General features: G+C 36.7%; 2 protein-coding genes across 4 annotated transcripts; both read right to left on the bottom strand.

The window, feature by feature from the left end:
- Positions 1–2,139: 2,139 nt before the first annotated feature.
- Positions 2,140–6,319, bottom strand: lrrc20 (leucine rich repeat containing 20). 3 transcript variants are annotated; one of them, XR_009389489.1, is made up of 6 exons: positions 6,071–6,319; positions 4,231–4,319; positions 3,838–3,987; positions 3,509–3,676; positions 2,613–2,873; positions 2,140–2,221 (listed from the first exon to the last, which is right to left on the bottom strand). XR_009389489.1 is itself a non-coding variant. In XM_059324793.1 (5 exons), exons 2-5 carry the CDS (start codon positions 4,298–4,300, stop codon positions 2,737–2,739), a joined length of 525 nt encoding a protein of 174 aa, XP_059180776.1. In that variant the 5' UTR covers positions 4,301–4,319; positions 6,071–6,319; the 3' UTR covers positions 2,352–2,736. The 3 variants fall into 3 exon arrangements, 2 of the variants coding, with proteins under 2 accessions (XP_059180776.1, XP_059180777.1); XM_059324793.1 differs by lacking the exon at positions 2,140–2,221 and having other exon boundaries at positions 2,352–2,873; XM_059324794.1 differs by lacking the exon at positions 2,140–2,221 and having other exon boundaries at positions 2,352–2,873; positions 4,231–4,315.
- Positions 6,320–7,359: 1,040 nt separating this feature from the next.
- ndr2 (nodal-related 2) lies at positions 7,360–11,139 on the bottom strand. Its single transcript, XM_059324795.1, has 3 exons — positions 10,740–11,139; positions 8,379–9,166; positions 7,360–7,898 (listed from the first exon to the last, which is right to left on the bottom strand). The coding sequence occupies exons 1-3, from the start codon at positions 11,002–11,004 to the stop codon at positions 7,746–7,748; spliced, it is 1,206 nt and encodes a 401-aa protein (XP_059180778.1). The 5' UTR covers positions 11,005–11,139; the 3' UTR covers positions 7,360–7,745.
- Positions 11,140–12,002: the final 863 nt, after the last annotated feature.

Genomic DNA, 12,002 nt, shown 5'->3' with positions numbered 1-12,002 from the left:
CAGATCCCTTACTTAAGTAAAAACACTAATACCACACTGCAGAATTACTACAGTACAAGTAAAAGTCCTGCATTCAAAATTTACTTAAGTAAAAGTACAAAAGTACCAGCATCGAATCATTTTAAACTGATCATGTTTTTCATGTTATTATGAATGTTATGAATTATAAATGTTAAATAACTGAAGCTTAAAGCTAAATGTAGTGGAGTAAAAAGCGCAATATTTGCCTCAAAATATAGTAAAGTAGAAGTGTAAAGTTACATAAAATGGAAATACTCAAGTAAAGTACAAGTACCTCAAAATTGCACTTAAGTATGGTACTTGAGTAAATGTACTTAGTTGCATTCCACCACTGATAATACATATTGTCTGTTTGTTGAATCAAGTGATTTACAATGAGTGGATTATTTGGAGAAATTTAACCATATTTGTGTAACTAAAACAAACAATAGTTTACAAAAAATGCCATTATTATAACACAAAACTTCAAGATTCACTTTATTGTCATTTCACGAGTGTTTTCATTAAATTCTGTTAAACAGAACTAACACTAAAAAACGTAAATGAATGAAGCTGTCCTTTGATTTATACAATGCCTATAAAAAGTATTCCCCCCTTCATGTTTCACCCATTTGTTGCTTTCATACATGGAATCGTGATAATATAATTTGACTTTTTTGACAAGAATTTGAAAAAAAACCCCTCTTTAATATCAAATTGAAAACAGATTTTTACAAAATAATGTAAATCAATAAAAAATATATAAGGTAAAATAAATGATTGCGTAAATATTCACCCCATTTGAGGTAACTGACTTAATTCAACAGAGGTCCAACTAGTTGGTGCCAGCAGTGTCACAGTCTTTTTTTTTTGAAAAGTCTTGTCAAAAAAGGTTGTAATATTAATAATAATATTGACCATGATTTAATGTGTAAAAGCAACAAAAGGGTGAAACAACCAAGGGGGCTGAATACTTTTTATAGGCATTGTAGATGTTTACAGCACTGTAAATAAGAGCGCAGCATGATGCACTATAACATCACAGCAGGGGCAGTAGAGGAGTCGGTAACGCTTTATATTAAGGTCCTTGTAATAACCATTAATTAACAAGTAATAAGGCCCTTGTAAGTCCTTACAAGATGCTTATAAACATTATTGTGTGTTTATAAGCTTATATAAGTGTTAATAATGGCATTACAGACACCCATGACCCACCCATTATGTCTTTGCCATGCCTTTATTAATCTTATTTTGTTTGCTTATTGATATTAAAATATACTTTACTGCTCATCTATTATAAGTTAACTATAAGTTAACTATGCTTTTTGCAACTACCGGATCTAAAGTTGGTTATTGGTTATTAAGGGCCTTATTATAAAGCGTTACCGAGGAGTAACATGGCGTTATAAACCTAATAAAGCTTTTAAAGTATTTCTCTTGGCCTGAAGACATCAATACTCCAGCATCCTACCCTTGCATAAAATAGCTAAATGTAAAATATGTATAAAGATCTGATCATTACTGAATGCCTCACACATCATTACACCTCCCTCTCCTCTTCTTACTCTTCTTCTTACCCAAACATGAGCTTATAGCTGATCCAGACTCAGCAGTGCTGCTATTTAAAGAATTCTTGAAAAGCCTGAGCAAAATACTTTTGGATCAGCTTCTGTCACCTGCAGCCTCAATTACAGATAGAGGGTTTAAGAGCATGATCAGCTTTTTTCTATCTTTAATTCTCTGTAACTAAATCGAGTCTCTGTGGTGCATCCAGCTTGTAACGAGCGATCAGATCATCTCTGAATATTTTCTTGTCTCTCCGATCGATTTTGTTCTCTGTGGAGAGCGTAGATCCCTGTGCAGGAGCCTGAGGGTGAACTACAGGTGAACATGTTCCTACTGTTTTACTACTCGGATCTGTAGCATGGCACGCCCTGTTATCTTCTCAATTTTCCACCCATGTTTATCTTTTATGGTTGTGAATGTGAGCCTAACTGATTTCACCAGCAGTAAATTAATTGGTGGCTATTATTATTTGTATTAATTTAAACATTCACTGGTTCAAGCTTCTCAAAAGTGACTATTAAGCGAGTTCTCCATAAAACAAGATATTTAAAACACATCTTAAGTATTGATTCTGAGCATAAACCATGTTTTTATTTTCAGAAAATAATTGTCGGACTTATTGAAGATTAATATAATCAGCTGGCAACAGCTATAGCTGCAAAGAAAAAAACAGTATTTTAACTTTACATCAGGGCCCATTTTTGTAATTTATCATGAGTTTTCTTCATTCATCTAACATTGTCTTGACAATGAATCTGTCACCCAGTAAAATATGACACAAGGCTGCAGAGCTTCCAGTGCACAATTTTTAATTGAAAAAACTTTTTTATACTATCAAAAGTAATAAATAAGTCATTATTCATGATATCTGTCTCAGTTGAGACAAAACATGTCAAAAAGTGTATAAAGATGGATTGATTTAATTTCCAAACAGTAATTTCAACTCTCTCTAGTTCAAATGGAGAGGAAAAAGTAGAGGCATCTTTGTGTGGTCGCCATGATTGATAAACTCAATCAAGCAGGAGACCATCTTTAATAACACACACCTCCTTTTTCTTGTTCCTTCAAGTATTGTTTCCTCATCTCTCAGGCACACCAAAGCATCCAGCTGAAGTATTTAAAGGCACACAGCATGCAGTCTATAGGCTGTAATGTGACATGTAACATATTTTAGGAATCAGTTGTTGACAAAATGTCAAAATCATGTGGAGACTGCAGAGCCGACAGAGTGTTAGAGTCCAAAGGGTTCGACTTCACATTCAGCCACTTCAGTGATGACATCTCAGACAACTTCTCCACTGGTATTTCTGTGGAAAAATATTTTAAAAAAACTTAAGCTCAAGCCGAAAACAGAAGCCATATAGAATAATTTTTCTCTAGCAAAGCAATGTACTGCTGTGGACAGGGTAGCAGCAACATGTATTTTAGACATCAGTGTAAATGTATGCCATATTAAAAATATTTTCATGGCTTTACCTTGCCAACAGACAGGTCTAACTAATGGGAACTAAAACCGTTATCTATACCACCAGACTCCTTTGACGGAACAGAAATTTTACCTTGCAGAACACGAGAGGTGCTGGTCTGCTGCTTGCTTGATAGGTTAGTTTATTTGTGGTATTGTGTGACTTTGGTGTTTTTAAACAGTTTGTTCAGATTCACCAAAGTCCCACAATAACAAATAAAGCCCAGCAACTCCTATGGTCTGCGAGATAAAATTACTGTTTTTGTCAAGGGAGCTGGTGTCTTTGAAGAGAGCACTGAGAACAGCTTCAGTTCCTCTTACATAAACTTAAACAGGGCTGCCTGACGACAAGACAATGATGATTCAGTGATGAAAATATTGTAAATATAGCATACAGTTGAACCGATAATGATACACTGGACCTTATACAACCCCTCTTCAAAAAATCCAACTATTCCTTTGATATATTCTTAATACCCTTGATGTTGTTTCCCTCCAGGTTAATCCTCTCCAGTGTGGCTATTTCAGTGAGCTTATCGGGGAAGATGGAGAAGCTGTTATTAGCCAGATTGATGCAGGTCAAATGCTCCATTTCACCCACAGTGTCAGGCAGTTTGGTGAGAACATTTCCTCGCAGGTCCAGTTCTGCAACAAATATGTCAAGATGTAAGTAAATCAAGGGGTAATTTGTCTGTTCAGTCAAGCTTTGTGAAGTGAACAACATGTTAGATTAACAAAATACCGAGACACAATCTTGTTTCAGATTCAGCTCATGATTCAAATATCTGCAGTGTATTATCCACTACCTCTCAGATGAGTGAAGGTTGAAAAGAACTTGCTGGAGAGGGCCTTCATCTCATTGTCAGCCAGTGTGATAACGCGGATGTTTTCTGCGACACTCCTCAGGACCTTGAACACACCGTCTGGGAAGGATATGAGCTTGCAGTTTGACAGATCTGCAGAGAAAAAGACTATGGTAATGAGATTATGAAGCATTTACACAGAAGAGGAAAATTAAATAGCTATAATTAACACACACTGTGAGATTCCCAATTATTTGAGCAAACAAATGTATGCCTCTGCCACCACCTGCTGGTGAAAATCTGAAATAGCATGAAGCAAAATACTGAATCAGGGATGTTCCACAAATCTACAGACAGAGTAAGAGAAGGGAGAAAAATGTCTGAAGGAAGACTTACCCAGTGTATCTTTCTCCTCCTCTACGGTTGCATTAACCCTCCTGGCCACATTTGCGACTGCCTCAGCCATTTTTCTGTTGCAACTCTTCCTAAGGAAAAATAATAATTACACTTATTACCAGTGACAGTATATTGTTACAAATGTATCCGGCTTCTTGCAGTTAACACACTTACTAGGTTGAAGGACTAACTGGAGCTGATGAAAGTGTAAAAATCTACTAAATTTATAAATTATTAGTAAGGATTGCAAAGCAGTACTTTTAAATATTCCCAATACAAACACAGATGGCAGAAGTAGCCAATTCGAATTTTCTATTTAATTTAAAAAAAAGCAATACTACAGTGTAAAAACACCCTGTTACAAGGTAAATTCCTTTATTCAAATCCCTAATCAAAAGTTCAGAAGTATTACCATCAGCATATATTTAAAATATCATATATTAAAAGTAATGAGTAACATTTCTCTATGGCCCAACTTTTTTCTCACAGATTCACCAATTTAAATCTTATAAATCTGCGCATTTTTTTCTCGTAGATTTGCCACTTTAATCTCGTAAACTTTTTTTCTCAAAGTATTACCCCCCTCCCCCGGGTCCATATGTTGTTGTTGTTTTTTTTTACACATTCTGGCTGTATGTAATATCCTCCAATATTCTCTAGGGTTGAAATTTGGAATTTGCAAGTATTTCAATGAGTGCCCTATTAAGGGTTCATGTTAGTTAAACCTCTGAAGTCCAGGAGATTTTGGTTCAAATTTGTCAACTTCCTATGTATTAATTTCTGTCTCTGTTTAGCATCTTTCAGTCTGTCCTTACATCACATGCATGGCTCCTTTTTCTTGACACAAACTTGGCTATCAGTCAGATTTTTCATTTTATTTTAATTAACAAAGCTGCCAGGAACCAAAAATACAAACAAAAGACACAGATTTCTATAGAAATGTACCATTACAAAAAAAACAAAAAAACAACAACATTTATACACACAAAAACAATAATAAGAAAAACAAAACAAAACTATAAAACAGTCTATTTGCATGTAAATTAAAAATAGTAATACTTTTCATCGTAGAAAGAATTTTTTTAAAAAAATGGTCTAGAAACATAAATGGCACACTGTACAAGCTCCTATGATTGCTCTTTCAACTGGCTTTCTCAGCTTGTCTATCATATATATGGGTCAATGACGTGATTGAACCCAGTGTCAGTTGGTGTCTTTTTTTTCCTCATAAAAATCTGATTATATACAGGAAAATGAATGTGAACTTAAAAAATGCAATCCACGTTTACATTGCAACATTATGGTATAATAATAAATTTAACATAATTTGTCAAAACTTTAGAAAAAAAATTTTGTTTTCATAATATGTTCTGCTCAATATTGACGAAATGTGGAAATACTCAGAAAAGACTCTGTTTTATTTAAATTAAGTAAGTAATATGTATAAGTCCACTTAAATACACTGTAGATGGCTAAAGTATTTAAGTATTATCCTTTTATGGTTACACCATTTGACATATTGCCAACTCTTATTTGTCACTGACCCATAAATAAAGTTATTACTGTAAATAAAACATGTATTTTCAATAAAAAGATGGACTACAGAGGGTTAACCTTATTTACTTTAACAAACGTGGGGCTGAGTAATGCCACTGGACTTAGAATAGCATAATACATTTCCTTCCTCTACACTTTTAACGCGAAGTGCAAGTCTATACAAAATGAGCCTTAGCCCTGAAACAGCCCCACACTCAGGACTAATACACAGGCAGCCTGTTGAGTTAAACGTAGCCATTATTTCATTACTGTTCAATTAAAACCACGCCAAGAAGCCACTTACCCAAACTAGAAGCTACTGTTACAGAGCCAGGCAGCTGCTAACGTTAGCTCAACCACAGTCTAATTTGGTGAGTGTGTATTTTTAGCCACAGTGAGGGCAATTCACCTGAATGCTCCACTCTTCATTAGGAATAAAATAAGATGAGCAACACCACATAAATTAACGTTAAACAAACTTTGTAAAAGTCGTTGTTGCTAAGCGACAGTTGGTAGCATAAGTAAGGAATATGCTAGGCTACCAGCTAGCAGCCGGCTAGGAGGAGATATTTGAATTCATGGGTGTCACTGCTGCGCTTTCATGTTGCAGACCATTTAGTAACAAACCAAGCAATTAAAAAAGCAGAAACTTCACTTATTACGTAGTAATAAGTATTATTACCAATAAATACGCTTTTCAAGCTGAAATTGGGTGGCAAGATGTTAGTTTTGTCACCATATTTTAGGCATGGGCAACTGATTACTGATTACTATATCTGATTACTTTTTAAATCTGTATCTTTTTGCATTTAGTCTGGACATTTTGAAATATATAAAGAAAACATTTTCCTCCTGGCTATGTTTTTCTGCTTTGAATATCTCTTAACATATTTTCCCCCCATATAGTCTACATATTTGCATAAAACTGACATTAGGAAGTTTAGTGTTGTCTTACCTCTGTCTCCTGGTCAACTATTTCCAGTTTGACCACTGCACTGCCTGGTCATGTCTCTGGCAAATTCCTGGTTAGTCAGTGCATTTTTCAAAGGATTTGAATACAATGAACTCTCTGGCTTCAAATGAATAGTTTACCATTGTTACAACTAACTGACACTTTACAGTATTTGCTGGATATTCCTCTCCTGTAGGCCAACAATGCTTTCTGTTTTGATTTGGCCATGACTCACTGTGGGAGACTGAAACACTCTAAAACTAGAAAAGTCCACCTCTGTTGGTGTGTCTGTTCTTTTGTATCACAGGTATTAGCTGCAGGTAAATATGCCAGTGATGTGAGTGATAACAGGTATTGTGTTTTTAGATATGATTTAAGAATGTTGTGTTTATCACAGCATAAACAAGACCAGGCAGCTCCAAGAAAACTGCTTTTAGATTTTTTTGGTATTGTATACCAAAACAACCCTTTTCCAATACTTTACTTTAAAATATATATGTATTTCTTTTCTTGAAACCATTTCTTAACTTGAACAGAAAGAGAAAAAGTTTGATACCCAGCCCCAGTGCTTAAAACAACTTTGGTATAAGTAACAAAACATATGCACAAAATATACATAAATACAATTTCTTTAATATTTACAATAAATATACATTAATTTACACTTACACATATTGTAGTGTACAATAAAAACAGTGCTGTAATATTCAACAACATTGCCATTTTATGTTTACATTGATAAAAATTGATAAGAGAAATAAAGTTGTACATTACATTGTGACATCCGCACACAGCTGGAAGCTTGTATCCCAGCACATTGTGAAAATAATGTTCTCCTTACAAACCAGAGCTCACATCACAAGTTAAATTCCTACCTCTGCACATAGATCAGCTGCAATCCTACAGTGCACAGCGACAAACATCAAAGAGCTTTTCATTCTCCTTCTGGCATTAAGTGTTTTTCTTTTTTGTTTCTCAGAAATTGGCTGCTCCTTACACAGGTCATGGCTGGAGGTGGTTGTAGCTGTCACTGGCAGCCGCATTCATCCACGATCATGTCTTCGTGATGTCGAAGCAGCATTTCTCCGTTCTCGTAGTACAGCATGCTTAATGGGCTCATTTTGGTTGGGGCGCAGCAGGGTGATGCCACTCTGTCAGGGTGGTAATGTTTCAGTAAACTCTGGAAAAAGAAAAAAACAAAGAATTTAGATGGATGATCTCAAAACACATTTGTGTCTTTTACTGTAAGTTTGTTCACCTACTCTATCTGTGATAATTCTCCCCGCCAAGAAAGTTGTTTTGTTTTTGGTTCGGTTTGTTTGTTGGTTGTGAGCAGGATTATGGAAAAACTACTAGCATGATTTTAATGAAACTTGGTGGAAGGATGTAGCATAAACCAAGAAAGAGCAAATTCAATGGGATCCCTTTCTCACAGTATTAACAAAAGTGAAAATGTCCTTGTGTATCCGTGCTATTATTCTGATCTGATGAGTTGTGTTCCTTCTTAGCTCATACGACAATCTGCAATAAAGTGTCATAAAAATTGGGCCTGTAGTATTTTCTGTAATCCTCCTGACGGACAAGTAAACAAGCTAAACTAAAAACATAACCTTGGCAGAGGTAACAACACCATCACGGATGGATCATGTGCTCCACTCACCTGCATGTAAGCATGATTAGTTGGGTTCAGGTGTTCTCCGAGGGGACCAGGGCAGGAACCCTCACAGCGGTAGGCGTTATATCTTTTAGGAAAGATGATCCAGGACCCCCAGCCAATTTGATTAAAGTCCACATGCAGGTCGACTCTGCGACATAGAGGTTTTTCATTCCCTCTTTTGGACGCCTGCAGGCTTCTCACAGTTTGTTCTCTCTGGCCCCGTTTGCTCCTGCGCCTCTTTGGCCAGTGGGCTCTTTTGATTTCAGCAGGGGACAAGAACTTAGATTGTTCAGCTGTGTGGAGTAAGCTCGCTTTGGCCTTTGAGTTCTCACCAGAGCCAGTTTGTGAGAAGACGACCAGCAAGGCCCGGTCACTCACATCCTGATCTCTCCTCGGACTCGCTGCAAAGACAGGCTGATCCGGAAGCGACAGGCCTCTCTTTGTCTTTACCACTCTCCCTCTTCTTGATACTCTTTTGTGTCGAATTCTCGCCTTTGCTGATTTTTCTCTGAGCCAGCTAAGGAGAGGTTTTGTCACGTTGAACACTTTCCAGCTCTGCGATGAAGTGACCAGTGATGATTCAGTGAGCAGCCCCACCAGCTGCTGCTCCTGGCAGCTCTTGTCCGTATGGCACGTCTGGCCGTGCTGGTGATAGACCTCCACAGTGATGTTGGAATCACTCCGTGTGCGAAGAGGCTTGATTCTCAGCTCAGCCGCCTGGATCTGTTTGTCAGCCAGCAGGGCGTGGAGGTCAAAGGTCACAATCCAGCGCTTCTGTCTGTATGTCAAACCTAAAGCAGAGAAAAGAGAAAGATTAACACAAATGTATCAAACAGCTTATCATTAGTGGACATTATGCTAAAATCACATAGATATCACAGCACAAAAATGTGTCAGTGAGTTTAACATGAGAGGCTAAATCCGCCTGAAAGAAAATACAACAACCAACATAAGACAATGTTGCTCTAAACTAAATATTAACACTTAAATGCTGTATTTAAATGGACTTGATCAGGGCATATACTGCAGAAGTAATTGTTTTAAAGTTGTCTTTCTATACCAAAAAAATATTTAACAGGTAAACTGCTGCATATGTGGTAACACAATGGATATTTTTATTCCAAGGTATTTTAAGTATAATATTAGTATACAGTAATTAGCTATATTAATCTCCCTGACTGCTTTATGACAGTTTTAGTTCAAAGGATTTTAGCCTTAATATGATGAATCTTGATGTACTTTTTTCTAGTTTCTCAATAAAATTTGTTTTACCAAAATGCATATTAATATTGTCATATTATATATAGCCTAGTGCAAGATAATTTTACTATATAGTTGGTGGTATTGCAACTGTAAAGTTTGTTATTTGATCAAACTAATTATTGTTTTGCAAAGTCAGTTGAAGGGAGAATAGTAAATGCACATATGATTCCCTTTAATAATTTATACAATGTGTGACCTTGTGATTAATGCTCACATTGATCGAGATTTCGTCAAATCAAAGCTGCTTCTTAAAAAAATAATCCAGTCATTGTTAGGACATGTGCTGCGCCCTCATCTGTAATGAGGCTCATTGTGATTCAATAGGTGTGGTGCAACAGGTGTGGTTCAAATTAATCTAACGGATTAAAGAATTTTAAACATTTAACTCGTGAATTGTCCAGCGCATTGGCCTATTTAGCCAGGCTGCTGATCAAAAAAGTGCAAACCACCCTCAGCCATTCATCCACTCAAACCAAACACGGAGCCGAAACCAATCATTTAACACATCCCTGCATCTCCTGGCTTCTGCATATCCTCAGTCAAACAAATAGGTAGTAACTCTAACACCTAGCAGCGAGGTGAAATTAGCTTCAGCAGCAGGGAGGGCCTGTCCACTGCAGGCTGCTTGTGCCATTAAATCCCGAGCTCTAATCTAATCAAGCCAAGTGTGAAAAAAGAACTAAGGGAAGTTGTTGATTTGACTTAACAAGAGATTTGTATAGGGGGATGTCTGGCGAGATATCTAATCAACATCACCTATTTAAGAAAAAAAGAGGTTTGCTTTGAGAATTAGACAGAAAACCGGCCTTTTCACACGCTGATCCCTGCATGGTTATTCACCCCCTGAGCAGCCTGAGCAGGATGTGGATTGAAGCCCTCTAAGGTCGTCTGGCTCGCAGCTTTGACAGGACAAAAAAAACTAACATTTAAGAGGGTCTTTAAGTGAAATAGACGCGAGCTGACTTGCAGCAATACCTAGACTAGAACATTAAAGAAAAATCCTCCATGCTGTTTATAGCCTATATTTCCAACCACCTTTTCCATCTAGGATCCACACAACGCCTGCATGCATTTCTGGAAAAATAATCAACCAAATCTTACTTTTAGCCATCACACTCTTCACGGTGTCTGCTTGCTTTGCGGCATCCTGCTCCATAATATCCAGAGGCGTGGAGAAGTTGGATCTGAAATTCCTGTAGAGGTGTATCATGTACGTCGGCAGGTGGTACCCACTGGTTCTGTCCATGACGGAAAAACGCGGCAGCGACCTCGTATAAACTCCTTCTCTGGTTTTCTGAATCCCCTGGGCCAGCAGCACCAGCAGAGATGCGTGCAGCACAACAGTCAGAGCTCCCACTGAACGCATGTTTAGGGCCGGTTAATGACAAATACCTCTACTTGGAGATTAGGGGTGTCTTATATACCCTTACCCACCCCCTTTCATGTTTAACAAGTAGCTGAGAACATTAAAGGAAATTGACATGCGTCCTCAAGACTTGTTACCTGACAGCTCATCATCCATTCTGTTGGTAATGAGGCGCCTGGGTGCGTGTTTACAAGAAGCGCAGCTCTTTGTTTGCGACATGTTATTTGGGCTTCTGCAGCCTGATTCCCCATCCTTGGATTAATTGTTTCAGCTATTTGGCTTACACTAATTGTTAGGCTTTCCCATAGTGTAATGCAGTCTTCTGAATAGTCTGAAGTGGACTATATGCAGGAGAACGACTGCACATATTAATGAAACATAAGCCAACAAGTGGTTGAAGAAGTATTACGATATTTTACCAAAAAAAACCCCAAACTTGCAATTAGATTAAAAAAAAAAACAAAAACACTTAAAAATCTCACTTAAAAGTTTGTAATACAAATGTACTTAAAGTACTCACTATGCAGCCAAATGGGCTCTTTAGTTGTTTCATAATAATATTATATTATCATTATTGATGTGAGATGCATGGCAACTTTGTAGATTTCTGCAATAAAGCTAATAATTATTAATTTACTGCACAATGCAGTGTATGTCTTATACTCATTATAGGTTTTTAAAAATGTCATCTGCAAAGTAGTCATCAAGTAAAGTCATCAAATAATTTAAGAAAGGTAAAAATAACAAGAGTGACAGATGTGGACAGATAGGTGTGTAATTATGTGAAAATATGTGTATTGCTTATATTACTATATACTATTAAATAGTTGTAGTAGTGTTTGTTTCCTTATTTTAGTCTTCGTCATACTTTGAACAACATCATTTGGTTATAAAATACAATTTAGAATGGATTTAGAATAGAAGACATTTTTATTTAAGTAACATTCAAACACTCAAGTAAAGTACAAGTGCCTCACAATTAAACTTATGTACAGTAC

Source organism: Centropristis striata, chromosome 21 (genome assembly GCF_030273125.1).
Source record: "Centropristis striata isolate RG_2023a ecotype Rhode Island chromosome 21, C.striata_1.0, whole genome shotgun sequence".
NCBI lineage: Eukaryota > Metazoa > Chordata > Actinopteri > Perciformes > Serranidae > Centropristis > Centropristis striata.
This window is presented reverse-complemented; position numbering and strand designations above follow the sequence as displayed.

Excerpts from the sequence above, each read along its gene's own strand:
- lrrc20 (XM_059324793.1), bottom strand. The coding sequence starts at position 4,300 with ATGGCTGAGGCAGTCGCAAATGTGGCCAGGAGGGTTAATGCAACCGTA. Across the intron at positions 3,988-4,230 it reads GGAGGAGAAAGATACACTGG|ATCTGTCAAACTGCAAGCTC; the intron begins GTAAGTCTTCCT and ends TTTTCTCTGCAG. Across the intron at positions 3,677-3,837 it reads AACCTTCACTCATCTGAGAG|AACTGGACCTGCGAGGAAAT; the intron begins GTAGTGGATAAT and ends TATTTGTTGCAG.
- ndr2 (XM_059324795.1), bottom strand. The coding sequence starts at position 11,004 with ATGCGTTCAGTGGGAGCTCTGACTGTTGTGCTGCACGCATCTCTGCTG. Across the intron at positions 9,167-10,739 it reads GAAGAGTGTGATGGCTAAAA|GTTTGACATACAGACAGAAG; the intron begins GTAAGATTTGGT and ends TCTCTGCTTTAG. Across the intron at positions 7,899-8,378 it reads CTAATCATGCTTACATGCAG|AGTTTACTGAAACATTACCA; the intron begins GTGAGTGGAGCA and ends TTCTTTTTCCAG.